The 27,473-nt window shown below is 47.9% G+C and overlaps 2 protein-coding genes and 1 long non-coding RNA gene across 5 annotated transcripts; 2 read left to right on the forward strand and 1 right to left on the reverse strand.

Moving 5' to 3' along the window:
- The first annotated feature begins 12,028 nt into the window (after positions 1 to 12,028).
- On the forward strand, positions 12,029 to 15,701 carry LOC118560275. Its single transcript, XM_036131190.1, has 9 exons — positions 12,029 to 12,130; positions 12,658 to 12,833; positions 13,071 to 13,242; positions 13,323 to 13,497; positions 13,622 to 13,917; positions 14,088 to 14,263; positions 14,402 to 14,650; positions 14,731 to 14,973; positions 15,207 to 15,701. Exons 2-9 carry the CDS (start codon positions 12,741 to 12,743, stop codon positions 15,519 to 15,521), a joined length of 1,719 nt encoding a protein of 572 aa, XP_035987083.1. The 5' UTR covers positions 12,029 to 12,130; positions 12,658 to 12,740; the 3' UTR covers positions 15,522 to 15,701.
- A 4,963-nt stretch (positions 15,702 to 20,664) lies between these two features.
- On the forward strand, positions 20,665 to 25,990 carry LOC118560276. Of its 3 annotated transcripts, XM_036131191.1 has the most exons (8): positions 20,665 to 21,259; positions 21,385 to 21,947; positions 22,078 to 22,255; positions 24,064 to 24,238; positions 24,325 to 24,612; positions 24,698 to 24,873; positions 24,958 to 25,206; positions 25,288 to 25,990. In XM_036131191.1, the coding sequence occupies exons 5-8, from the start codon at positions 24,393 to 24,395 to the stop codon at positions 25,891 to 25,893; spliced, it is 1,251 nt and encodes a 416-aa protein (XP_035987084.1). In that variant the 5' UTR covers positions 20,665 to 21,259; positions 21,385 to 21,947; positions 22,078 to 22,255; positions 24,064 to 24,238; positions 24,325 to 24,392; the 3' UTR covers positions 25,894 to 25,990. The 3 variants fall into 3 exon arrangements, with proteins under 3 accessions (XP_035987084.1, XP_035987085.1, XP_035987086.1); XM_036131192.1 differs by lacking the exons at positions 20,665 to 21,259; positions 21,385 to 21,947; positions 22,078 to 22,255 and adding an exon at positions 22,416 to 22,475; XM_036131193.1 differs by lacking the exons at positions 20,665 to 21,259; positions 21,385 to 21,947; positions 22,078 to 22,255 and adding an exon at positions 23,851 to 23,942.
- On the reverse strand, positions 22,571 to 24,052 carry LOC118560277. The gene is made up of 2 exons (XR_004929237.1): positions 24,005 to 24,052; positions 22,571 to 23,861 (listed from the first exon to the last, which is right to left on the reverse strand). It is a non-coding gene; the product is annotated as an uncharacterized LOC118560277 (long non-coding RNA).
- Positions 25,991 to 27,473: the final 1,483 nt, after the last annotated feature.

The following is a 27,473-nucleotide window of genomic DNA, read 5'->3' on the forward strand; positions in this document are numbered from 1 at the left end:
ATTGGGATATTCGGTAATACGTTGCATTCAATGTTTTTCCACTGGGCATCATATTTGGGATCACACCAGTACAACAAAGTTCAGATTTCAGCTGAAATAAAGTAATTTTTTAAACAGGGTAAGCCCCAGCCCCCCTTTCATTTTGTTAATTGGAGAGTTTTGAGTCGAATGCAGTTTTTTTTACCTTGCCATATAAATCTTGTTATGGTTTTGTCCCATTCCTCAAATAGTTTTTTAGGAATGGAGATTGGAAAAGTTTGGAACAGGTAAAGAAATCTGCGAAGGATGTTCATCTTTATAGTCTCGATCCTTTGGCTTAGAGTTAAATACGGGATAAGATTCCATTTTTTTAGATCTTTCTTAATGGTGTTAAAAAGTGGGGTGTAGTTCTTTGCCAAGATTGTAGACAACTCCCTATGTAGCACCACCCCTAGGTATTTAAGAGATTTGGTTTGCCATTTAAATGGATATGTTTTTCTGGGTTAGACGATTTGACCCCTGTTACCCAAATTTCACACGTTAAATCCCAGGAATTGTCAAGCATTGCACCCAAATATCAGGGAGAGCCGATTTTGACAATAGGGTGGAGGTGAAGGTTATGGAGGTTTTTACTGCTCCAGGGTCCATGGGTGTGTGCTGGTACCCGGGCCTGGTTGCTGGTAGCAGTGGTGGGTGTATGGGCTGATGATGAGGCCTCCATGCTGGGTGTGGAGAGGACCAGGCTGTGCCCCTGGAGAACCAGGACAGGCTGATGCTGATGATGAGAGCTGCATGCTGGGTGTGGAGGGGAAAAAAATAAATAAAATAAAATAAATAAAATAAAATAAGGAATTAATACATTAAGGAAGAACGAAAGAAAGAAAGAAAAAGAAAGAAAAAAAAAGACAAGATCCCACCTCCAGCATAGGAGGGGGCTGTGTCAGAGAGCTCTCCCCCAGAAGAGGGCCTGTAGCTGGGCCCGCAGCGCTGGAAAGCTACCCTGCCGCAGCATGGGGTGGATAGGAAATCATCAGGAGTATTGCATCAGCATTGCAGGCCTGTAAAATAAAAATAAAATAAATTAAACTAAATAAATGAAAAAAAAGGAATTAATTAATTAAGAAAGAAATAAAGAAAGAAAAAACAAAAGAAAAAAAAACAAAAGACAAGATCCCACCTCCAGCATAGGAGGGGGCTGTGTCACAGAGCTCTCCCCCAGAAGAGGGCCTGTAGCTGGGTTAGAGGACTCGTCCCCCCTGTCTCAATGGTCCCATGTATTTTCCGGGGACATGGCGCAATATGCTCCCTAAAGTCAGGGAACTCACGTGGAGCCATTAGAGCGTTCATTTGAATGGGCCGCCAGGGCTCATGAAAGTCCTTAGGGAGCACATGCAATACTGAACATTGGCCACTGGATGGCAGCCTTACCTTACGTTTTTGAGAATGTCAGTAGGGTCCACTTGGTGACAGGAGGCTATCAAATGGGTTCTATTGGGTTAGGGTTAGTACTGGTAGTGCAGTATATGGAATTATTGTGTGTGTGTGTGTGTGTGTGTGTGTGTGTGTGTGTGTGTGTGTGTGTGTGTGTGTGTGACATGTGGTAATTAAACGTGTGTTAGACCAAGTGTTTTGGTACATGCAGTCCAATGTATCAGTGTGTGCGTTATGGATGTTGGTTCTCCAGGACCCAGAGTCTGTTCCAGGACCCTGGAGGTTGCTCCAGGACCCAGAGTCTGTTCCAGGGAGGGGGGTGTTAGCTCCAGGGAGGTTGTTGCGGGCTAGTGGTGCTTCCTTCCTGGACACATGACCTCCGTGGTGCCTCCCCTGGTTCCTCCAGGACCCTAGAGGTTGCTCCAGGACCCTGGAGGTTGCTCCAGGGAGGGGGTGTTAGCTCCAGGGAGGTTGTTGCGGGCTAGGGTTAGGGTTAGGGGAAACAAAATTACGCTCTGTCACCAAAGGTGACAGAGACGGGAATGCACTGGCCATCACTGCTCCATACCTTCCCGAGGCAGATCTGGGCCCAAGATCCTGGATGTTTGTCCTTCAATGATTTGTTTTTTGTTTCAGTACCCCCATATATGTATATTATGTATCCTTAAATAAACTTTTCTTAAAACCAATTTTGTGTTTTCTGTTTTTTGTGTTTATCCAATTGTCTTTTCCTTATAATCTAGTAAATTTTTGATAGTACCAATAGTTTTAGCCCCTTTTACATCTTTCTGATTAGAATTTAATTTAGCCTCATTTTCCTTTTACATTATTCCTATAATTTAGGTTTAGTTTGGGTCAGGTAGGGTCAAGTTGGGGTAGGAATAGGGGTAGGAAGGTTGGGGTAGGGGTAGGAACGGTGTGACCGAACAAAGTTTCGGGTCGTCACCGCCGATTGGTAGATGGGGATTCCAGGGCAGCCGCGGCCGTCAGGAAGCCGGCTTTATCGTAACCTCAATTTTGCTTTGTACGCTGGAGGCCCGGTCGACCCCGCCGTTTCACCAAGGGCATCCCCACCACTATCAGACGCAGGGAGCGGCCCGTCCCCCTCGCCACCTGCCGTTCCAGGATGGGGTAGGGATAAAGGTTTAGTGGATGGGGGTTAGGATTGGGCATGGGGTAGGGTAAAGTTATGTTTAGGGATGACAGGTAGGAAGAGGTTAGGGTAAGGAAAGGAATGGTGTGACCGAACAAAGTTCCAGGTCGTCTCCGCCGATTGGTCGATGGGGATCCCATAGGGTGACACCACCACTATCAGACGCGGAGAGCGGCCTTTCCCTCTCGCCACTTGCCGTTCCCGGATGGGGTAGGATAAGGGTTTAGGGGATGGGGGTTAGGGTAAGGCGTGGGGTGAGGTAAGGTTAAGGTTAGGGTTAGGGTTAGGGTGTGGAGACTGAGCCTGTCTCCAGTTGGAGACAGGAGGGGCACTGTCCATCCTCCCATAGGGCTGACGCTCCCGTCCCCCAAATTTTTGTCGGGAGGAATTCCTCCCATAATGGACGGTGGTCCAGCCGGATCCACCGCGAAAAGCCATATTGTGGCTGAGTTATCCGGGTAGGCTTGGCTATTATATAACAATGAAACAAATGAAAAAAATAAAAAAATCAAAATAAAACTCCTCAAAATAACTTTTTTTTGTGTTAGGGTTAGGGTTAGGGTTAGGGTTAGGCGATTTGGCCCCTTTTACCCAAATATCACATCTTAAATCCGATGGATTGTCAAGCATTGCAGCAAAATATCAGGGAGAGCGGATTTTGACATTTTGGTGTAGGATTAGGCTGGATGTGAAGTCTATGGAGGTTGGCGCTCCATGGTCCATGGGTGTGTGTGTGTGTGTGCGCTGGTGCCCGGGCTTGGTTGCTGGTAGCAGGGGTGGGTGCAGGGTCTGATGTGGAGACTCAGTGTTTCCCCTGGTTCTCAGGAGGCTTTACTTGGTACACCTGCAGCCACTTGCTGCACTCTTGATTGCATGAGCAGAAGGCAGCTGTGGGTACCTAACATGCCAATCAACGAATGACTGAGGAGCAGTACTTAACAGCCCAGGACCGGAGCGGACTTCTTTCCCCTCCACTGTTCACACGGTAAGTTGTGAAGCTCTTATGCATCACGCTGGGAAATGGGGCTCTGTTCCTGGCTTTGAGATATTAACACAGCTCGTGTTATCTTATCTTATTTTTCAGATTCTCATATCAACATGGCGCCCCCAAAGCATAGTGTTTGTTGCCCACTCTGCCGTTCTGAATTTACCTATATAGGCAGGCACCTAAGAAATAGTCATGGCATTAAAAATTCAAAAGAGCGAGAAATATTGATCAAGTACAGTAGTGGGAGGGTTAGGGTTAGGGTAGGGTTAGGGTGAGTTTCCGAAGTGGCAGAGCGTTTCCATTCATTTTGATGCTGCCATGCCAGTCAATGTTCCTATGTGGCGGGGAGAGCCGCATGGGCCTTTTCGGTATCATTTTGAATACAGCCATGCGGGAACCCCTAACGCCATTTCGGTAAAACTGCAATGATAGGCAAAATCCACTAGATGGCGATACTGTATCACAAGTTAAAAAGTGCCCTTGTTTTCAGAGAGCATGCCACAAGGGACTATTGTATGCCATTTGGCTATTATGTATATGTTAAGCATGCCACAAGGGATTATTGTGTGTCAACTAGGTATTATGTCCATTTTCTAAGTGTTAGAGTTCTGATGGTCCATTTGTGGGGGAGGGGCGGCATGCCACAAGGGATTATTGTTTGCCATTCGGCTATTATGTACATGTTAAGCATGTCACAAGGGATTATTGAGTGTCAACTAGGTATCATGTCCATTTGAATTGTAGTTTCTAAGTGATAGAGTTCTGATGGTCCATTGAGTGTGTGGGGGAGGGGCGCCCTGCCAGTGGAGGTCATTGGATGGTGATCCTAAATGGTAATGGGTCTTCATGCTATTTTCTAAGTCTATGAGTGCTGGTGGTCCATTGGGAGTGTGTGTGGGGGAGGGGCGGCTTGCAACGAGGGGTCATTGGCTGGTGATCCTAATTGGCAATGGGCATTCATGCTATTTTCTAAGTCTATGAGTGCTGGTGGTCCATTGGGAGTCTGTGGGGGAGGGGCGGCCTGCCACTGGAGGTCGTTGGTTGGTGTTCCTAAATGGCAATGGGTCTTCATGCTGTTTTCTAAGTCTATGAGTGCTGGTGGTCCATTGGGAGTGTGTGGGGGAGGGGCGGCCGGCCACTGGAGGTCATTGGCCGGTGATCCTAATTGGCAATGGCCTAGTGTTTAAGTTGAGACCATGATACAGATTGACACATGTGTCAATCGTATCATGGACTCAACCAAATTTAGTTAAGGGTCTTAGTGAAAACCGGTCATGCCACAAGGGACTATTGTGTGCCACTTTGGTATTATGGCATGTTAAACATACCACAAGGGATTATTGTGTGTCACGTGGGTATCATGTGCATATTAATGCTATTTTCTAAGTCTATGAGGGCTGGTGGTCCATTGGGGGAGTGTGGGGGGAGGGGCGGCCTGCCACTGGAGGTCGTTGGCTGGTGTTCCTAAATGGCAATGGGTCTTCATGCTATTTTCTAAGTCTATGAGTGCTGGTGGTCCATTGGGAGTGTGTGGGGGAGGGGCGGCCTGCCACTGGAGGTTGTTGGCTGGTGTTCCTAAATGGCAATGGGTCTTCATGATATTTTCTAAGTCTATGAGTGCTGGTGGTCCATTGGGAGTGTGTGGGGGAGGGGCGGCCTGCCACTGGAGGTCGTTGGTTGGTGTTCCTAAATGGCAATGGGTCTTCATGCTATTTTCCAAGTGTTTAAGTGCTGGTGGTCCCTTGGGGTTGTGTTTGGGGGAGGGATGGGGGGGTCCAGTTATGGATGTTGGTTCTAGAGAACCAGGGGCTTCTCCATAGAAGTTCCTGCGGGCCTAGGGTGCACATTTCCTGGGTAGGAAAGGCCCATGTGGTGCCCTGGTTCGGCTTGCATCCGTGCATCCATAAGGAGCACTAGACTACCGGAGCCATAAACCTCAATACACCTTTTGCCCATCCAATTCATAAATAAAAATACAAAAATAGCCACCGATGTGGCAAAAGATGTCCTTAGAAGGACATCCAATGCTGGACCGGATCGGGAATCGAACCCGGATCTCCCGCTTGGGAGTCGTTTGCCTCGACCACTTCGCCAACAGGGACAGGCATTGGCGAAAAAATAAATAAATAAAATGGTTCCAGTAGTCTAGTAGTCAACGTTCTTACTTCAGGAAAGACCAGTACCTGTTAGGACGTGACCCGAGCCAGATCAGCATCCAGCTCAAGTCGGGAACCTTAACCGCTCGACTGCCTGAACCACCACTAATACAATGGCTCATAGTCCTTATATCATCGATTCCCTCCTGGTTCTCTGGGGCTGCAGCGTCCAAAGGCAGGTTATGATCTATATTTTTTCCCCCCAGAAAAAATAAATAAAATGGTTCCAGTAGTCTAGTAGTCAACGTTCTTACTGCAGGGAAGAGCAGTACCTGTTTGGTAGAGACTCGAACCAGATCTGCGTCCACCTCAAGCCAAGAACCTGAACCGCTCGACTGCCGGAACCACCACTAATACAATGGCTCATAGTCCTTATATCATCGATTCCAGTCCACTGTGGGGATTCCAGTCTAAATTCAGGGGCTCTCCTGGTTCTCCAGAGGATTAAATTAAATAAGGACAAAAAAAAAAAAAAAGGTTCCGATAGGCCGGAATCGTACCCCGGTCGCTGGGGGCACACGCCGGGGCACAGACCACTAGGCTACCGGAACCATGGTAATACAATGGCTCATAGTAATTATATCTTGGACTGTCCACATACTAAACAGGGAAAAGTGTTGTCAACTCCAGGAGTCGAACCCTGTTCTCCCACATGAGATGCGGGAGCATTAACCACTCGACTACTGCAGTCACGTGATGCAATGGGCCTTAACCTAAGTTTGAGTGCTGCTGGTCAAATGGGAGTGTGTGTGGGGGAGGGGCGGCCTGCCACTGGAGGTCGTTGGCTGGTGATCCTAAATGGCAATGGGTCTTCATGCTATTTTCTAAGTCTATGAGTGCTGGTGGTCCATTGGGAGAGTGTGTGTGGGGGAGGGGCGGCCTGCCACTGGAGGTCATTGGTTGGTGATCCTAAATGGCAATAACCCTATTAATAAATAAAATGGTTCCAGTAGTCTAGTAGTCAACGCTCTTACTGCAAGGAAGACCCATCTGGGACTCGAACCAGATCCGCTTCTATCTCGAGCCAGGAACCTTAACCGCTTGGCTGCTGGGGAACCATGCTGATACAATGGCTCATAGTAATTTTATCTTCGACTGTCCATATATTAAAAAGGGAAAAGTGTTGTCAGCTCCAGGAGTCGAACCCTGTTCTCCCACATGAGAGTCGGGAGCACTAACCACTCGACTACAGGGGTCACGTGATGCAATGGGACGTATCCTTGTTATGTGTCTGATGAGACAGGTATACTCAGCTGAAACCTTGACAGCCAAGGGTGGTATCGAACCCCAGCCCCGCAGTTGGGGGGCGGTGTCTCTAATCACCATGGCCATCAAGAGTATGTACAGAAGCTGGAAAACAATTATCAATGTCCTGGTCCTCTGGAGGTCCAAGGGGGTGCTCAGCCCACCTCCATGCGGGCAAGGGGGCACCATCCCCGGGTACAGGTGCTCCATGTGGCCCCTGGTTCTCTGGAGGTCCAAGGGGGTGCTCAGCCCACCTCAATGCGGGCCAGGGTGCTCCATCCCTGGGTACAGATCCTCCATGGGTGCCCTTGGTTCTTCTCGCATCCATACATCTATAAGGAGCCACTAGACTAATAGCATGTCACTAGGGGTCATTGGTTGGTGTTCCTAAATGGCAATGGGTCTTCATGCTATTTTCTAAGTCTATGACTGCTGCTGGTCCATTGGGAGAGTGTGTGTGGGGGAGGGGTGGCTTGTCACTAGGGGGTCGTTGGCTGGTGATCCTAAATGGCAATGGGTCTTCATGATATTTTCTAAGTCTAAGTGCTGCTGGTCCATTGGGAGTGTGTGGGGGAGGGGCAGCCTGCCATGAGGGATGGTTGGTTAGATGATCCTAATTGGCAATGGCCTTAATTTTTCTAAGTGTTTAAGTTGAGACCAGAACAATGATATGCACATGTGCCAATCTTTGTCCAGCCTGTCACTAGGAGTCATTGTAAGGTGATCCTAAATGGCAATGGGTCTTCATGCTATTTTCTAAGTCTATGCTCCATGTGGTTCCCAGGAGGTCCAAGGGAGTGCTCAACCCACCTCCATGCGGGCCAGGGTGCACCATCCCTGGGTACAGGTGCTCCATGTGGCCCCTGGTTCTGCTGGCACTTGGACCTCCAGAGAACCAGGGGCTGATCCATGTAAGTCATTTCCCAGCCAGGGTGCACCATCCCTGGGTACAGGTGCTCCATGTGGCCCCTGGTTCTGCTGGCACTTGGACCTCCAGAGAACCAGGGGCTGATCCATGGAAGTCGTTGCCCAGCCAGGGTGCACCATCCCTGGGTACAGATCTTCCATGGGTACCCCTGGTTCTGCTGGCCCTTGGACCTCCAGGGAACCAGGGGGTGATCCATGGAAGTCATTTCCCAGCCAGGGTGCACCATCCCTGGGTACAGATCCTCCATGTGGCCCCTGGTTCTGCTGGCCCTTGGACCTCCAGAGAACCAGGGGCTGATCCATGTAAGTCATTTCCCAGCCAGGGTGCACCATCCCCGGGTACAGATCCTCCATGTGGCCCCTGGTTCTGCTGGCACTTGGACCTCCAGGGAACCAGGGGGTGATCCATGGAAGTCGTTGCCCAGCCAGGGTGCACCATCCCTGGGTACAGGTTCTCCATGTGGCCCCTGGTTCTCTGGAGGTCCAAGGGGGTGCTCAGCCCACCTCTATGCGGGCCAGGGTTCACCATCCCTGGGTACAGATGCTCCATGTGGCCCCTGGTTCTGCTGGCACTTGGACCTCCAGAGAACCAGGGGCTGATCCATGGAAGTCGTTGCCCAGCCAGGGTGCACCATCCCTGGGTACAGATCCTCCATGTGGCCCCTGGTTCTGCTGGCACTTGGACCTCCAGAGAACCAGGGGCTGATCCATGTAAGTCATTTCCCAGCCAGGGTGCACCATCCCTGGGTACAGATCATCCATGGGTGCCCATGGTTCTGCTGGTCCTTGGACCTCCAGAGAACCAGGGGGTGATCCATGGAAGTCGTTGCCCAGCCAGGGTGCACCATCCCTGGGTACTGATCTTCCATGGGTACCCCTGGTTCTGCTGGCCCTTGGACCTCCAGGGAACCAGGGGGTGATGCATGGAAGTCGTTGCCCAGCCAGGGTGCACCATCCCTGGGTACAGGTGCTCCATGTGGCCCCTGGTTCTGCTGGCCCTTGGACCTCCAGGGAACCAGGGGCTGATCCATGTAAGTCATTTCCCAGCCAGGGTGCACCATCCCTGGGTACAGATCCTCCATGTGGCCCCTGGTTCTGCTGGCACTTGGACCTCCAGGGAACCAGGGGGTGATCCATGGAAGTCATTTCCCAGCCAGGGTGCACCATCCCTGGGTACAGATCCTCCATGTGGCCCCTGGTCCTCCGGAGGTCCAGGGGGATGTCTGCACACATCCATGCGGGCCAGGGTGCACCATCCCTGGGTACACATGCTACAGGCATATTCTTCAGTTTTAGCTTCTGCTGTTCCAACCATTAGTCTACTGGAACCACATGATTGACTACAAAAGGCTGACCCCTTAGTTTCACCTTGAAGTTTGGGGAGAAGTTCATGGGGGTTGACCGGGGTTAGGGTAAGGGCCTCTGGAGGTCAGACTGCAGCCCCACTCTTGACCTCCAGAGAACCAGTAGGGCGGTTCTCTGGAGGTCCAAGGGGCTGGTCAGTCCACCTCCATGCGGGCCTAGGGCTCTCCAGTCCTGGGTAGTGACGGTGGATGTCGACCCCTGGTTGTCTGGAGGTCCAGTATGTCTTGAATACAGTACAATGATGACCATGCCACCTAGGATCACCCATGCCACCATGGACCCCTACCTCCATAACCTGAACCTCTATCCCTACCCAGCCACCAGCAACCAGGCCCGGGCAAAGTCATGCCACCTTGGATAATCCATGCCACCATGGACCCCTACCTCCGTAACCTGAACCTCTATCCCTACCCAGCCACCAGCAACCAGGCCCGGGCAAAGTCATGCCACCTTGGATAATCCATGCCACCATGGACCCCTACCTCCACAACCTAAACCTCTATCCCTACCCAGCCACCAGCAACCAGGCCCGGGCAAAGCCATGCCACCTTGGATCATCCATGCCACCATGGACCCCTACCTCCATAACCTGAACCTCCATCCGAACCGGGGTACCCACTCTTAAGCACCCCCCCTGTGTTATAACCAAATAATCCGAAACGGCAAAGTGTTCGCGCCTCTGGTATGGCTGAAAGACTTCTGTGCCCCTGGTATAGCTACAAAGTATTCTAAATGGCACATGTGCTATTGACAATGTGACCCAGATGGCAAGTGCCCTGCCACTGCGTATGTCTCCAAAACGGCAGGTAGTTAAGGGTTTGCTATTGGAGACTAAGTGTCCGTGCCCGGCCCAATCACCACCAACACTTGGCCTACTAATCCTCCAGCCTGGAGCTCCAGACCCAGGGCCCTCCCCGGTCCCTCTCACCCGGGAACAGCCTCCATCCCTGGGCCTAAACTTAACCAACACCCAGCCTGGAGCTCCAGACACCCAGGGCCCTTCCTGGTCCCTCTCACCCAGGGAAGGTCTTCCATCCCTGGACATAAACTTAACCAATACCCAGCCTGGAGCTCCAGACCCAGGGCCCTTCCCAGTCCCTCTCACCCGGGAAGGGCCTCCATCCCTGGGCCTAAACTTAACCAACACCCAGCCTGGAGCTCCAGACACCCAGGGCCCTTCCCGGTCCCTCTTACCCAGGCAGAGGCCCCAAGAACCCCAGATGGCATTTTGCTATTTAGGAGGATTCGCCGATGAACCCAGATGACAATGGTCTTCACAGCCTGGAGCTCCAGACCCAGGGCACTTCCTGGTCCCTCTCACCCGGGAAGGTCCTCCATCCCTGGGCCTAATCTTAACCAACACCCAGCCTGGAGCTCCAGACACCCAGGGCCCTCCCCGGTCCCTCTCACCCAGGGAAGGTCTTCCATCCCTGGGCCTAAACTTAACCAACACCCGGCCTGGAGCTCCAGACCCAGGGCCCTTCCCGGTCCCTCTCACCCGGGAAGGGCCTCCGTCCCTGGGCCTAAACTTAACCAACACCCAGCCTGGAGCTCCAGACCCAGGGCCCTTCCCGGTCCCTCTCACCCGGGAAGGGCCTCCGTCCCTGGGCCTAAACTTAACCAACACCCAGCCTGGAGCTCCAGACACCCAGGGCCCTTCCCGGTACCTCTTACCCAGGCAGAGGCCCCAAGAACCCCAGATGGCATTTTGCTATTTAGGAGGATTTGCCGATGAACCCAGATGACAATGGTCTTCACAGCCTGGAGCTCCAGACCCAGGGCACTTCCTGGTCCCTCTCACCCAGGAAGGTCCTCCATCCCTGGGCCTAATCTTAACCAACACCCAGCCTGGAGCTCCAGACACCCAGGGCCCTCCCCGGTCCCTCTCAACCGGGAACAGCCTCCATCCCTGGGCCTAAACTTAACAAACACCCAGCCTGGAGCTCCAGACCCAGGGCCCTTCCCGGTCCCTCTCACCCGGGAAGGGCCTCTGTCCCTGGGCCTAATCTCAACCAGTACCCAGCCTACCAATCCTCCAGCCTGGAGCTCCAAGATGGCATTTTGCTATTTAGGAAGATTTGCCGATGGACCCAGATGGCAATGGTCTTCACAGAACTCAGTTCCTATAAACCTGCGGAAGGGGTTTTTTGGTGTAAGGCCCCAGGATCCCTCCAGACCCTTGTATCTTCCTGGGCTACCCCTGTTACATCCCTATCCACCCCATGCTGGGGCCAAATCCTATTCAAAGGGATACCTGGATGGCAAGTCAAAGTACTCTGCCATTTAGGACAATTCCGGGATGATCCCAGATGGCAGCTTACGTACAGATGATCTCAATTGACAGGTCGTTAAGGATTTGCTATTTAGGATCATTCACTGATGGTCTCAAGTGGCAGGGACTATCTCAAAAGGAAAAACCTGTTAGCTCAGTCTGCCATCTCAGAGCATTTGTCAATGCTCTGAGATGGCAACCCCCTGCTTTTGATCGAAGGAAACCCCGTAGCATGCACCCCATGCTTGTGAGGGTGAGAAACCCCAATTAAGCACGTGCTTTTGATCGAAGGTAACCCCGTATTAGCATCATTCACTGATGGTCCCACGTGGCAGGGACTATTGGAAAAACCTGGTAGCTCAGTCTGCCATCTCAGAGCATTGACAAATACTCCCAAGTGGCAACCCCCTGCTTTTGATCGAAGGAAACCCCGTAGCATGCACCCCATGCTTGTGAGGGTGGTAAACCCCAATTAAGCACCTGCTTTTGATTGAAGGAAACCCCGTAGCGTGCACCCCATGCTTTTGAGGGTGGGAAACCCCAATTAAGCACCTGGGTGCTTAAGTGGCGCAACACCGGAGCATTCAGCACATGGTCTTCAACACTGAGACACGGTAAGTTGTTTTCTGCTTCTAAATGGGAGGGAGTGTGTTTTAATGGCTTAATAGAGTTAAAATGTGTTTATTTGTGAAGACATTTAAGGGCAATTTTGCCTGCCTGATTCTAAATAGCATTTAGTGGCTGCCATTGCAGTCCACTCAAAGTATTTAAAACTGTCATTTCTCTTTTCAGCTTGAATATAAAATGACTCCGCCAAAATCCCCGGGAATTTGCCCAATATGCCAAATCCCGTACAACTACTTAGGCAAACATCTGGCGAGCCGGCACTCCATCCTGAATAAAAAAGAAAAAAGAATTTTGATTAACTATGGGACAGGGAGGGTAAATTTCCGCCACTTGCCCTGTCCCATTGTGGCATGTGGCTATTCAAAGAGCAGGGTAGATAGGCACCTGGACACAGGCCATCCCGAGGTGGACGATGGAGAACTCCAGAAAATTATTAAAAAAATTAAAAAACAGGTGACCATGGATGCCTTAAGGGCCCTCAGGGCTACTGACCCCACCCCTCCTATGGTCTCAGGCCTGGACCTCGGACAGGAGGAAAATCAGCCAGGAACTGAGGTGTCCAAGCCGGATCCTCCAACCTGCCCCAGCTGCTCTAAAATGGCAGAAGAAAACAGGAGGCTTTGGAAGCAGCTTCGGACAAAGGAGAAGTGGCTAAAAAAGGCAAAAGCTAAACTCCACGCATTCGAAACGGTATGTAAAAGTATTTATTATATTCTACCATTTAAGATTATTTACAGATGTTCTTGAATGGCAGCTTCATTTCTACCATTTAAGGTCATTTGCATATGTTCTTAAATGGCAGCTTCATTTCTACCATTTAAGGTCATTTGTATATGTTCTTAAATGGCAGCTTCATTTCTACCATTTAAGGTCATTCACAGATGACCTTAAATGGCAGAATGCTAAACCTTACCCTTTAACCTATAGCAGGCCCTCCAAAAGACGAGCGGTGGGGGGCCTGTCGAGGCAGACCAGGGGTCATCCGAACAAGTGGACCCCCCAGAAGATGAGGATGAAGACTCATCCTCTGAGGAGCCAAAGAAGGCTGCAAAATCGCGATTCCCATTGAGGGGATTCAAAGATTTTCCTCAACCCATCCGTAAGTAATGTCACTGCTTGTTAAAGTTTTTTCTATTTTATAAACTATACAAGTTATTTTTGTAACCTTTTTTTATTCAGTGGAGTTCATGGAGGAGTACTGGTTACACTTGAGGGGGTCCATCGGGACCAAAAAACACGTGGAAAACCAGAAGTCCAAATTGGGACGGGTAATGTCCTTCCTTAGATTTGTGAACAAGGGAAGGACAATACTCCCCAATTGGACTTTTCTGCAGGACCTTGATCGAGTTCATCAGTAAGTATCTCTCTGTAAATAATCCTAAATGGCAGCTTCATTTCTACCATTTAAGGTCATTTGTATATGATCTTAAATGGCAGCATGTGTTCATGTTGAAGTTAGAACATTTCTTTTTGAGCAGGTGGCCGGCGAAGCTCCTCAGAGAGGGGAAGGCAGAAAACACCACTAGGAATTACCTCCTGAATGTGATGGAGTTCGCGGGCTACTTTCGGGACACGCCACCAAGCACCTCGCGTGTCCCGAAAAAGGCAGTGATTGGCCTCCTAAGAGCAGTGTCCGCTGATATTAAAGAGCTTAAGAAATGGGTCAACGTCCGCCAGATAATGGTCAAAAAGCGCAAGATCAGAAGGGTGATTGCCAAGGAGGACCTCAGGAGGTGTCAGAGGCAGGCGTGCAGGAAAATCCCCCAACTGCTCGGTAATACTTTTTTAAAATTCTACTATGTTCAAGTACTTACCTGAGTGCCTGTCATTTAGAATCATTCACAGATGATCTTAAATGACATCTTCATTTCTATCCTTTAGGATCATTTACAGATAATCCTAAATGGCAGTCACTTACCTGAGTCTTAATTTATGTTTTTGCAGACACCATCCAGACTGACCCCAGCTCACTCAACATACGCCGGTTCTATGGCTACTTTGGCGTATACCTCGCCAGTATATATGGCCATAGAACCGGCGTGTTGACCAATATGACCCTGGCCGAAGTGGACGAGGCGCGGGTTGACGCCAGGACCGCAGACCAGGGCTTTGTCATTAACGTAAGCATAATGATGTTGTGCCTGCCATTTAAGACCGTTTACAGATAATCTTAAATGGCAGACATGAAGCTGTTATTTATGATAATTCACAGATGACCCTGCATGGCAGGCAACTTACCCTCTCTTTTGGAACGACAGGTGAAAGAGCACAAGACAAATCGGGCTTTTGGGCCAGCCCAAGTGTACCTCACAGTGGAGGAGTTTGGATGGCTGGAGCAGTGGCTCCAAATAAGGGAAACCCTTCAGCCATCCACTGACCTGGTATTTTTCAACGAGAACTACCAGAAGATCAAGAACCTACAACAACACCTCCAGAGCGCATGGGCAGAAATGGGGTTATCAGGTTCCCCCACATTTACAGATTTTAGGACCTCGATAGCAACATATGTAAGTAATCATGTCAGTTTTTTTCATGTGAAAACTTTAAATTAAAGTGAAGTATGTGACACTTTCTATTATCTTTAAAGGCTAGAGATGCATTGTCCCCGGGAACCCGGACAAAGGTCAGCAAAACGATGTGCCATGACACCGCCACAGCGGAGAAATTCTACGCAATGCACCAGACAGCTACACAGCTGTCTGAGCTGCGTAAGAGGTTCCAGGAGGCTACGGACCCGGCAGTCTCAGGTCCCGGGAAAGTGGCGGAGCCTGTCATCCTGGAGTCTTCCAGCGATGAGGGAGAAGGCGAGGGTCCTGTGAAGAAGAAGAGGGTAAGTCTTTTCATTTTAAAATATGTGCCTGCTCCGAAATGACAGGTACTTTATGTCTGCCATGTAGGATCATGTGTGCCTCCTCTTAAATGACAGGTACTTACCTTCCTGTCATTTAGGAGCTGGCACACATGATCCTACATGGCAGATGTAAAGTACCTGCCACCTAGGAACATTCACAGATGTTCTGAAATGGCAGACATTTAAACGTCCTTGTCCTTGTTATATTTCAGAGAGTAGCACCCAGGGTTGGTTCCACAAGCCAGGAGTCCCCAGAGGCCCAGGCAGAGTCCACGGAGGCCCAGGCAGAGTCCACGGAGGCCCAGGCAGAGTCCACGGAGGTCCAGGCAAAGTCTCCAGAGTCCCAGGCAGAGTCCCAGGATGAGTCCCAGGACGAGTCCCAGGACACACAGAGGAAAAGGGGCCGACAAAGTCTGTCATTCACACCAAAAAGAAGCCCCTTAATGCTATACAGGTTGCGGGAGCGACAGCGGCGGAGCACACCGCGTGTGTTTCGCCTGAGGGCCAGACAAAGAAAGTTCCAATAATTATTTATTTATTGTTCTTTGTAATATAGTTATTTAATTCTTGATAATGGTGTTATATTTTTTGTAAATAAATGTAAATATTGTTTAAGAAATTATTTATTTATTGTTCTTTGTAATATAGTTATTTAATTCTTGATAATGGTGTTATATTTTTTGTAAATAAATGTAAATATTGTTTAAGAAATTATTTATTTATTGTTCTTTGTAATATAGGTATTTAATTCTTGATAATGGTGTTATATTTTTTGTAAATAAATGTAAATATTGTTTAAGAAATGTCTCGCTTCATTACTTAAGCCTTACTTTTTGCCTTGGAGTGGCATGCATGGTTTCTATAGGTGACGGGTAGATTCATAGATCATCACAAATGGCAGGTACTTAGGGACTGAGTGGCTTTCATGTAGGAACATGTATGCCTACTCCTAAATGACAAGAATGTAAGTAAGTACATGTCAAATACTTACATTCTTGTCATTTAGGAGCAGGCACACACGATCTTACATACCAGTCACCAGTACCTGCCATTTGTGATAATTTATAGATGTTCCAAAATGGCAGGAACTTAAGGGATGATGTCCAATGGGGTGCTCAGCCATCCTCCATGCAGGCCTAGGATGCCCTAGTCCTGGGTAAATAAGCTCCATGGGTGGCCCCTTGTTCTCTGGAGCTCCATGGTGGTTTTGGAGAACCAGGGACTGCTCCATGGAGATTGATGTGGGCCTAGGGTCCCCCAGTCCTGGGTAAATAAGCTCCATGGGTGGCCCCTGGTTCTCTGGAGGTCCAAAGGGGATGTCAGCCCACCTCCATGCGGGAAAAGGGAGCTCTGTTCTTGGGTGGAGAAGCTGCATGTGTCCCCTGGTTCCCCTGATCCTAAGTGGCAGGTACTTAAGGGGTGATTGCCTTTAATATTGGATGACGTGTGCCTGCTCTTAAATAATAGGTACTTACCTTCCTGTCATTTATGAGCAGGTACAAATTATCCTACATGGCAGACATAAAGTACATGCCATTTAAGATTGACAGATGGTCCGAAGTGGCAGGTCATTAAGTGCTTGCCATTTAGAATCATTGAAAAATGAGCCTAAATCGCAGGGAGTCTCAAAAAGTAAAAACCTGGTAACTCAGTCTGCCATTTGTCAATGCTCTGAGATGGCATTCTGCTTGACAAATGCTCTGAGATGGCAATGTCCATGCAGAGGACAACCCCCTGCTTTTGATCGAAGGAAACCCCATATCATGAAACCCATGCCTTTGAGGGTGGGAAACCCCAATTAAGCACCTGCTTTATAAAAGAGCCACACCGAAGTATTTAGCACATGGTCTTCAACAGTCAGACACGGTAAGTTGTTTTCTGCTCCTAAATGGGAGGGAGTGTGTTTTAATGGCTTAATACAGTTAAAATGTGTTTATTTGAGAAGATATTTAAGGGCAATTTTGCCTGCCTGATTCTAAAAAGCATTTAGTGGCTGCCATTGCAGTCCTTCTCATACATGGCAGGCACTCAAAATAATTAAAACTGTCATTTCTGTTTTCAGCTTGAATACAAAATGTCACCCCCAAAATCCCCGGGAATGTGCCCCATATGCCAGCGTGAGTTAATATATTTAGGAAAACATCTGGAGAGCCGGCACTCCATCCTAAACAAAAAAGAAAGGAGGATTTTGGTTAACTATGGGACAGGGAGGGTCAATTTCCGCCACTTGTCCTGTCCCATCGAGGCATGTGGCTACTCAAGGAGCAGAGTAGATAGGCACCTGGAGTCAGGCCACCCTGAGTTGGAAGATGTAGAGCTTCAGGAGATTATAAAACAAGTAAAAAAACAGGTGACCATGGATGCCTTGAGGGCCCTCAGGGCTACTGACCCCAGCCCTCCTCTGGTCTCAGGCCTGGACCTCGGACAGGATGACACTCAGCCAGGAACTGAGGTGTCAGAGCCAGATTCTCCCACCTGCTCCAGCTGCTCTAAAATGGCAGAAGAGAACAGGAGCCTTTGGAAGCAGCTTAATACAAAGGAGAAGGGGCTAAAAAAGGCAAAAGCTGAAATCCAAGCATTGAAAACAGTATGTAAAATTATTTAATATATTCTACCATTTAGGATCATTCACAGATGATCATCTCCAACTTAAACGCCCTTTAACCTTTAACAGGCCCTTCAAAAGGTGACGGGAAGGGAGTCTCCAGGGTCAGAGCAGGCAGATCTCCCAGAAGACAAAAAAAAGATTACCAAGGCAATTTCCAAGGAGGACCTTATGTGCTGTCGGAGAAAGGCGCGCCGCAAAATGCCTAAACTGCTTGGTAAGTTATTTAAAATTTCTTACTATATTCAACTACTGTTAGTGCCATTAGTGCCATTTAGGATTATTCAAAGATGATCGTAATTGGCAAGCACTTATTTAGTCACATATCTTGGTTGTAATTTATGTTTTTGTAGATAACATCCAGACTGACCCGAGACCACATAATGTACGCCGGTTCTATGGCTACTTTAGTATATACATCGCAAGTATATATGGCCATAGAACCGGTGTTCTAGAAAATATGACCGTGGTGGAAGTGGGCAAGGCACGAGAGGATTCCAAACCTGAAGACAAGAGCTTTGTCATCAAAGTAAGTGTAATCATGTTGCAATTATAATTAAACACTTGTTAGATCTACCTGAGTGTCTGCCATTCAAGATCATCTGTGAAAGTTTCCTACATGGCAGACATGACGCTGTCCTTCTGGATCATTCACAGATGATCTTGAATGGCAGACATGACGCTGTCCTTCTGGATCATTCACAGATGAACCTATATGGCAGACAACATATACTCTCTTTTTGCACTACAGGTGAAGGATCACAAGACAAGTCAGGCTTTTGAGCCTGCCCAGGTATACCTCGAGTTGGAGGAGTTTGGGTGGCTGGAGCAGTGGCTTCAATTCAGGAAACACCTGAAGCCAAAAACCGACCTGGTTTTCTTTAACGAAAAGCACCAGAAAGTCCACAATCTACAGCATTACCTGCAGTGCGCCTGGACTGAAATGGGGTTCTCGGGGTCGCCTACTTTCAATGACTTCCGTACCTCCATAGCTACATTTGTAAGTAAATATATCAGTTTTTCATTGTGAAGACATAAAATAATAATGACATATTGAGCAACTTCCTTTTATTTTTAAAGGCCACAAACCCAGACGGGTCGGGTGCAAGTGATGAGACGGTAAAGGACCATCCAAAGCCCGCAAGTGATGAGACGGATCCTTCTATCATCGTGTTGTCTGATTCATCTAGCGATGAGGGAGAAGGAAACGGGCCTGTGACAAAAAGGAGGGTAAGTGTTGTCACTTTGACAATGTTAACTTGAGTGCCTTCCATGTAGGATTATGTGTGCCTGCTCCTAAATGGCAGGTACTTAGGTTTATTAGGTTCATTTAGGAAAAGGGCACACATGATCCTACATGGCAGAAATAAAGTACCTGCCATTTAGGAACCTTATTTAATCTAGTCCTTTTTTATATTTTAGAGAGTAGCACACAAGGAGTCCCCAGAGAACCAGGCAGAGTCCCCGGAGGCCCGAGCAGAGTCCCCGGAGGCCCGAGCAGAGTCCCCGGAGGCCCGAGGAGAGTCCCTGGAGGCCCGAGCAGAGAGGAAAAAAAGAAAAAGGTGTTTTCATAAAGGCATAATGTACCGCTCATTTAATTTGTATAAGACGAGGAAGCGCCTGCATATTTACCGGCAGCGGAATACCAAAAAAAATTAGTAAAATAGGGCTATTGGTTTAAAGGTTGAATTGGTTTTCTGTGTTTTTGATGTTTGGGTGCTTGGGTGTTTGTGTTCAATTTTGTAAAACTGTTTTTGTTCCCGATAATGGTGATTAATGTTATATTTGTTAATAAATGTTAATGTTCTTGTTAAAAAATGTCTCCCTTCATTATAATGAACTGATTTTTTTGCCATGGAGTGGCATTTGTGACATGTGACACCTGCCTTTTAGGATTATTCCCACATGGTTCCATTGATATTGATACCCAGTTGGCAAGTGCACTGCCATCCTGGAGGATTCAGAGATAACCCAGATGGCAAATTACCACTGGGTCAATTCAGTTGATCCCATATAGCATCTTACCATTTAACAGGGTCCTCAGATGACCTCAGATGGCAGCAAATGTTGCATGCATGCCTTGGAGTGGCATGCATGGTTTGTATAGATGACGGGTGGATTCATAGATCATCACAAATGGCAGGTACTTAAGGACTGAGTGGCTTTCATGTAGGATCATGTATGCCTACTCCTAAATGACAAGAATGTAAGTAAGTACATGTCAAATACTTACTAACATTCTTGTCATTTAGGAGCAGGCACACACGATCTTACATACCAGTCACCAGTACCTGCCATTTGTGATAATTTATAGATGTTCCAAAATGGCAGGAACTTAAGGGATGAGGTCCAATGGGGTGCTCAGCCATCCTCCATGCAGGCCTAGGATGCCCTAGTCCTGGGTAAATAAGCTCCATGGGTGGCGCCTGGTTCTCTGGAGCTCCATGGTGGTTTTGGAGAACCAGGGCCCGCTCCATGGAGATTGATGCGGGCCTAGGGTGCCCCAGTCCTGGGTAAATAAGCTCCATGGGTGGCCCCTGGTTCTCTGGAGGTCCAAAGGGGATGTCAGCCCACCTCCATGCGGGCAAAGGGAGCTCTGTTCTTGGGTGGAGAAGCTGCATGTGTCCCCTGGTTCCCCTGATCCTAAGTGGCAGGTACTTAAGGGGTGAGTGCCTTCAGTATAGGGCCATATGTGCCTGCTCTTCAATGATAGGTACTTACCTTCCTGTCATTGAGGAGCAGGCACACTTGGTCCTATATTAAAGACACTCACCCCAGAAGTACCTGCCAATTAGGATGGTTCATTGATATTCCTAAATGGAATGATAGGTACTTACCCTTTATGTAAAATGGCATGTTGTCATTTAGCACCATTCAAATTATACCCAGATGGCAGCATATGCCATCCAGCATGATTCGCATATCATCCCAGATGACAGCATTTGTCATCTAGGATGATTCACATATCACACCAGATGGCAGCACATGCCATCTAGGATGATTGAATGATCCATAATGGCGATACGCCACCTGGTGGCAGTTAACGGTATTACAACAAGGGTTGTCATTTAGGTTCACTAACTAACTGGTTTTCGGTGAACTTTGACCTCTTTGAGGGGCTGCACCGGGTCAAGGGTTGGCGTGAAAAATTGTTAGGGTAGGTCATATGGGTAACGAGGGATGGGGCTATTTTTCAAGCCACGCCCCATGACCCTGTGACCTTCGGTTAGCCCCCCAGGAATTTTCAAAAAAGGCCCAAAAATGCTCCGAAAAGTACACAAAAACGGTGCTCACCCTAAGTAGGGTTAGGCGATTTGGCCCCTTTTACCCAAATGTCATATGTTAAATGCGATGAATTGTCATGAACTGCACCATAATATCAGGGAGACCGAATTTTGACATTTGGGGTAGGTAGGCAGGTAGGTGCAGGGCTGGTGCTGAGAGCTCCTTGCTGTGTGTGAGGTGGAGCAGGCTTCTCAGTGTGTCTCCCCTGCTTCTGGATGCTTAATTGGCTACGCCTGCGGTCACTGACCGTACTCTGGGTCGCCTGAGCCGAACGCAGCTGTAATTACTTACTGTGTTAATTAACATCTGACCGATGAGCAGAGTGAACCGGTGTCCACGCGGACTTTCCCCCTCCACCTTCAACCGACTTACACGGTAAGTTGCCTTTAGTTTGAAGCATAGGGGGGGTCCTTGTGTCGCCATTTTATGCGGGGAAAGGGGGCTCTGTTCCTGGGTTTGGGAAATGAATAAATCTAATGTTATTGTATCCTATTTTTCAGATTCACATATCAACATGACGCCCCCCAAGCAGAGTGTTTGCTGCCCGCTCTGTCATTCTGTATTTACCTATATAGGCAAACACCTAAGGTATAATCACGGCATTAAAAATTCAGACGAGCGGAAGATATTGATCAGGTTCAGTAACGGGAGAATCAATATCAGAAAAATGCCCTGTCCAGTGGATGGCTGCCGTTATGCTAGCACAAGGCTGGACATGCATATGGAGCAAGGTCACCCGGAGATGGATGGGGAGAGGAAGGCCCAGGTGATTAATGGTTTGAAGTACCAGGTAACGGTGAATATGCTGGGAGCCCTGAGCGCCACAAACCCAAGCCCTCCCATGGTGTCACGTTTGCACATGGACCCAAGAGCAAGAGAGGAAGCAGGTCAGCATCATCCAACATCAGGACCCCTTGATGATGATACATCCTGCACCTCCTGCAAAGAGGTCGAGGCAAAGAACCTTCAGCTTATATCAGACTTGGGGCAACTAAGGAAGCAATTGCTTTACCAGCACAGATGGGCAAAAAGGGCAAAAAAGGCAATCAAACGACTGGAGGAGGTGTGTAAAATGTTTATTTAGCAACTTTACCCGGGACCAGAGCACATCTGCTGGGCATGATAGCTCCATAGCTCAGGCCTGGTTGTACCGGCAGAACCAGAAAACTTAACACTGAACCTTTATTTAACAGGACCTCCAAAAGGGATCCACATGCACGGTTCCTGGGGTGGACGTAGATGCCCCGGTGGTCTCTGGATCTACCTCTCCTGATGAGGAGCCACAGAGCATCACCAGACCTAAATCAAAGCAGGAAAGCCGGGACATCCAATGTTTGGTGAAGGCGTACCCCAAATTCCCACTAAACATCTGTAAGTAACATCACTGATTGCTGTATTTTTCTATTAAAAAAATGTGTTGACAACCATGACCCACACGGGGGCGCTGTCAGACAGTAGTCCGAGGATAGTGCCTCGGTTCCGGCTGCAGCAGCGGGATCCCCCCCCTGTTCCTCCCGGAAGTCCGCGGATTTTTTTAAAACTATTTTCTAAGTGTTTATGGATCCATGCGTGCGCAAGGATGATTTTTAAGGTTTGTATCCGAATATAGGTGCCTCTAACTGGGCCGTGATGAGCGAATTTACCCGTGTTTACCTCCTGGAAGTCCGCGGATTTTTTTTAAAACTATTTTCTAAGTGTTTATGGATCCATGCGTGCGCAAGGATGATTTTTAAGGTTTGTATCCGAATATAGGTGCCTCTAACTGGGCCGTGATGAGCGAATTTACCCGTGTTTACCTCCTGGAAGTCCGCGGATTTTTTTTAAAACTATTTTCTAAGTGTTTATGGATCCATGCGTGCGCAAGGATGATTTTTAAGGTTTGTATCCGAATATAGGTGCCTCTAACTGGGCCGTGATGAGCGAATTTACCCGTGTTTACCTCCTGGAAGTCCGCGGATTTTTTTTAAAACTATTTTCTAAGTGTTTATGGATCCATGCGTGCGCAAGGATGATTTTTAAGGTTTGTATCCGAATATAGGTGCCTCTAACTGGGCCGTGATGAGCGAATTTACCCGTGTTTACCTCCTGGAAGTCCGCGGATTTTTTTTAAAACTATTTTCTAAGTGTTTATGGATCCATGCGTGCGCAAGGATGATTTTTAAGGTTTGTATCCGAATATAGGTGCCTCTAACTGGGCCGTGATGAGCGAATTTACCCGTGTTTACCTCCTGGAAGTCCGCGGATTTTTTTTAAAACTATTTTCTAAGTGTTTATGGATCCATGCGTGCGCAAGGATGATTTTTAAGGTTTGTATCCGAATATAGGTGCCTCTAACTGGGCCGTGATGAGCGAATTTACCCGTGTTTACCTCCTGGAAGTCCGCGGATTTTTTTTAAAACTATTTTCTAAGTGTTTATGGATCCATGCGTGCGCAAGGATGATTTTTAAGGTTTGTATCCGAATATAGGTGCCTCTAACTGGGCCGTGATGAGCGAATTTACCCGTGTTTACCTCCTGGAAGTCCGCGGATTTTTTTTAAAACTATTTTCTAAGTGTTTATGGATCCATGCGTGCTGTATTTTTCTATTAAAAAATGTGTTGACAACCATGACCCACACGGGGGCGCTGTCAGACAGTAGTCCGAGGATAGTGCCTCGGTTCCGGCTGCAGCAGCGGGATCCCCCCCCCTGTTCCTCCCGGAAGTCCGCGGATTTTTTTTAAACTATTTTCTAAGTGTTTATGGATCCATGCGTGCGCAAGGATGATTTTTAAGGTTTGTATCCGAATATAGGTGCCTCTAACTGGGCCGTGATGAGCGAATTTACCCGTGTTTACCTCCTGGAAGTCCGCGGATTTTTTTTAAACTATTTTCTAAGTGTTTATGGATCCATGCGTGCGCAAGGATGATTTTTAAAGTTTGTATCCGAATATAGGTGCCTCTAACTGGGCCTTGATGAGCGAATTTACCCGTGTTTACCTCCTGGAAGTCCGCGGATTTTTTTTAAAACTATTTTCTAAGTGTTTATGGATCCATGCGTGCGCAAGGATGATTTTTAAGGTTTGTATCCGAATATAGGTGCCTCTAACTGGGCCGTGATGAGCGAATTTACCCGTGTTTACCTCCTGGAAGTCCGCAGAATCAAACTTCATTATGAAACCTTTTTTTGTTTGTTTTTCAGTGGAATACATCGCGGGATATTGGCAGCATCTCAAAGGCTCCCGTGGTCTGAGGAAAAGGATCGAAAATCAAAGATCCAAAGTGGGTAGAATCATGGCTTTCCTTTCGTTTCTAACCGAGGGCCAGACAATCTTCCAAAATTGGACTTTCCTTTCCAATATGTCCAAGATATACCAGTAAGTATGTCTGTGATGCCTTTTAGTTAAGATAAAATGTCCCCATGTAAAATATTCCATTTATTTCTTTCTGTGCATGTGGCCAGAGCATCTGCAGAATGGTGGAAAAGCGGAGAACACAGTGAAGATCTACCTGGTGAATTTGTCCCAGTTCATGGTCTACTTCAGGGACACTCCTCCATGTACGTCCAGGGTTCCAAGAAGAGAAGTGTTTGCCGTGATTCGTGCTATCTCAGAGTGTATTGCCAGCCTGGCTCCATGTGTAGTCATGCGTCAGATAAGTGTGAAGAAAAAGAAGTTGAGCAGAACAATCTCCAAACATCAGCTTCACCTCTGTAAAGTCCAGGCCAGGAGACGCATCCCTAAACTTCTTGGTCAGACTTATTAAATTTGTACTATATTAAATTACTTACCTGAGTTACTGACATCCATGTTCTAACCCCATAATTTTTTTTTCAGACGGACTGTCTGAGGACCCCAACCCGGAGGCGCGAAGAATGTTTTTTGGCTATCTAAGTGTTTACCTAGCAAGCCTGTATGGACACCGCACCGGTGTTCTAAAGAATATGACTGTGTCAGAGGTCGATGAGGCCCAGCAGGAAGCCACCGTCGGGCAAGCGGGCTTTGTGATCAATGCAAGTCTACTAATATTGGAATGACAAACGCTCTCTGTCTTGTCCCGATATGTCCATTAACACACACTCTCCTTTGCACCACAGGTGAAGGAACACAAAACCAACCGTGCGTTTGGCCCCGCACAGCTCTACTTAACTGTAGAGGAATTCTCATGGGTGGAGCAGTGGATGATCATCAGACAGAAACTAAACCCACCCACAGACCTTCTTCTCTTCACCGAAAACTTCACAAAAATCGAGAAACTCATCGTGCCGATGCAAGCCGCCTGGCTTGACATGGGATTTCCTGGGCGCCCTACATTCACAGATTTCCGGACATCAATAGCCACATACGTAAGTAATTATATCACTTTTCCACGTAATAAACATAAAATTAAAAGGCATAATATTGAAGAACCATCTCTATTTTTCAAGGCAAGGAATACTTTGTCACCAAGTGACCGGATCAACATTTCAAAGACCATGTGTCATGACACACGGACAGCAGACAAATTCTACGCGCTCCACCGCACCGCGTCAGAGCTGGCTGAGATCCGTCAGAATTTCGAGGCAGCCGTCAAGCCACCACATACTACGGTACATGACACCGCCGAACCTTCCCTCCTCTCCATGTCAGAATCATCAGGTGATGGTCTTGAGGAGGAAGCGGACTGCGGGCCCTCACACAGCCCCCCTGCCGGTCCTTCGCCGTCCTCACCAACATCCAGTCGGGCCACTGGATCAACAAGCCCTGATCAAGCTTCTGGGAGCTGCTACAGTCCAGGCAGCGCCTCTTCTCAAAGCTGTTCTTCTGGGAGCGACTTCACGCCTGATAGCGCCTCTTCTCAAAGCTGTTCTTCTGGGAGCGACTTCACGCCTGATAGCGACCCTTCTCAGAGCGATTCTTCGTATGCCCCAAATAGAGGGACACAACCCAGAAGGAAAAGACCATTGTTAACCTACACGTTGAGAAGTAGACGTCAAGTGCGCGGTCAATGTGCACGTGTGCTCAGATCCAAACGAAATACAGTAAAAAAATAAAAAAAATTTAAATAAATCAGTGGTGATGTGACTGTATTTGCTTTCTTTAAGATATTTCTCCATTCATTATTCCTGGCAAATAAAATAAAAACTAAAACTTATAAAGTCCAACCTCCAGGACAGGAGGGGGTCTGTGCCACGCTGCTCTGCCCCAGAATAGTGCACCTTGGCTGGGCTTGTGAAGCTGGACAGCTCCCTTCCAGCCCTGGAAGTCCAGCATGGGGTTGATACGAATTTAATTGAAGTAGCTCAAAGGAGGAAAAAAAAAGAAATATATAATAATAAAAAAAAGTAAAAAAAAAACAATTATAATAATATTAATAATGATATTAATAATGATGATGATAAAAGAGAAAAGAAAAGACAAAAAAGAAAAAAATCCAACCTCCAGGACAGGAGGGGGTCTGTGTCACGCAGCTGTGCCCCAGAATAGTGCACCTTGGCTGGGCTAGTGAGGCTGGACAGCTCCCTTCCAGCCCTGGAAGTCCAGCATGGGGTGGATACGAAATCAGCTGGAGTAGCTCATCCCAGCCATACCATGGGTACAATTCTTGGTTTTTTTTCTAAGTCCTCCAGCATGGGGTGGATACGAAATCAACTGGAGTAGCTCATCCCAGCCATACCATGGGTACAATTTTGATTTTTTTTTCTAAGTTCTCCAGCATGGGGTGGATACGAAATCAGCTGGAGTAGCTCATCCCAGCTTTACCATGGGAACAATTCTTGTTTTTTTTTCTAAGTTCTCCAGCATGGGGTTGATACGAATTTAATTGAAGTAGCTCAAAGGAGGAAAAAAAAGAAATATATAATAATAATAAAAAAAAAGTTAACAAAAAACAATTATAATAATATTAATAATGATATTAATAATGATGATGATAAAAGAGAAAAGAAAAGAAAAAAAAGAAAAAAATCCAACCTCCAGGACAGGAGGGGGTCTGTGTCACGCAGCTGTGCCCCAGAATAGTGCACCTTGGCTGGGCTAGTGAGGCTGGACAGCTCCCTTCCAGCCCTGGAAGTCCAGCATGGGGTGGATACGAAATCAACTGGAGTAGCCCAGGGAGATACAAGGGTCTGGAGGGATTCTGGGGCCTTACGCGGAAAAACCCTGTCTGCAGGTTAATATGAAATGCGCCACGCGGACATGCATGCAGCGTTTTTGGGTTAAAATAGCCAGAGTAGGCCGCTGCGTGGAGCTCCATGGTGCCTCTGGTTTAGCTGGGAGATCCGTGGTGCACGCGCAGGTTAAGAGACCCAGAGCGGACTGCTTCTGGTGCGGGGAGATCCATGGTGCAGGCGGAGGTTAGGAGATCCAGAGCTGAAATTAACAAAAGGAATTAATAGTAATAATTATAATATTAATGGTAAACGAAAAAAAATAAAAAAAGTGTCCCACCTCCAGGTTAGGGGGGGTCTGTGTCACGCTGCTGTGCCCCAGAATAGTGCGCCTTGGCTGGGCTAGTGACGCGTGAAAGCGCCCCTCCTCTCCTGGAAGTCCAGCATGGGGTGGATACGAAATCAATTGGAGTAGCCCAGGGAGATACAAGGGTCTGGAGGGATTCTGGGGCCTTACGCGGAAA

This window comes from Fundulus heteroclitus, unplaced genomic scaffold (assembly GCF_011125445.2).
Source record: "Fundulus heteroclitus isolate FHET01 unplaced genomic scaffold, MU-UCD_Fhet_4.1 scaffold_41, whole genome shotgun sequence".
NCBI classification, from domain to species: domain Eukaryota; kingdom Metazoa; phylum Chordata; class Actinopteri; order Cyprinodontiformes; family Fundulidae; genus Fundulus; species Fundulus heteroclitus.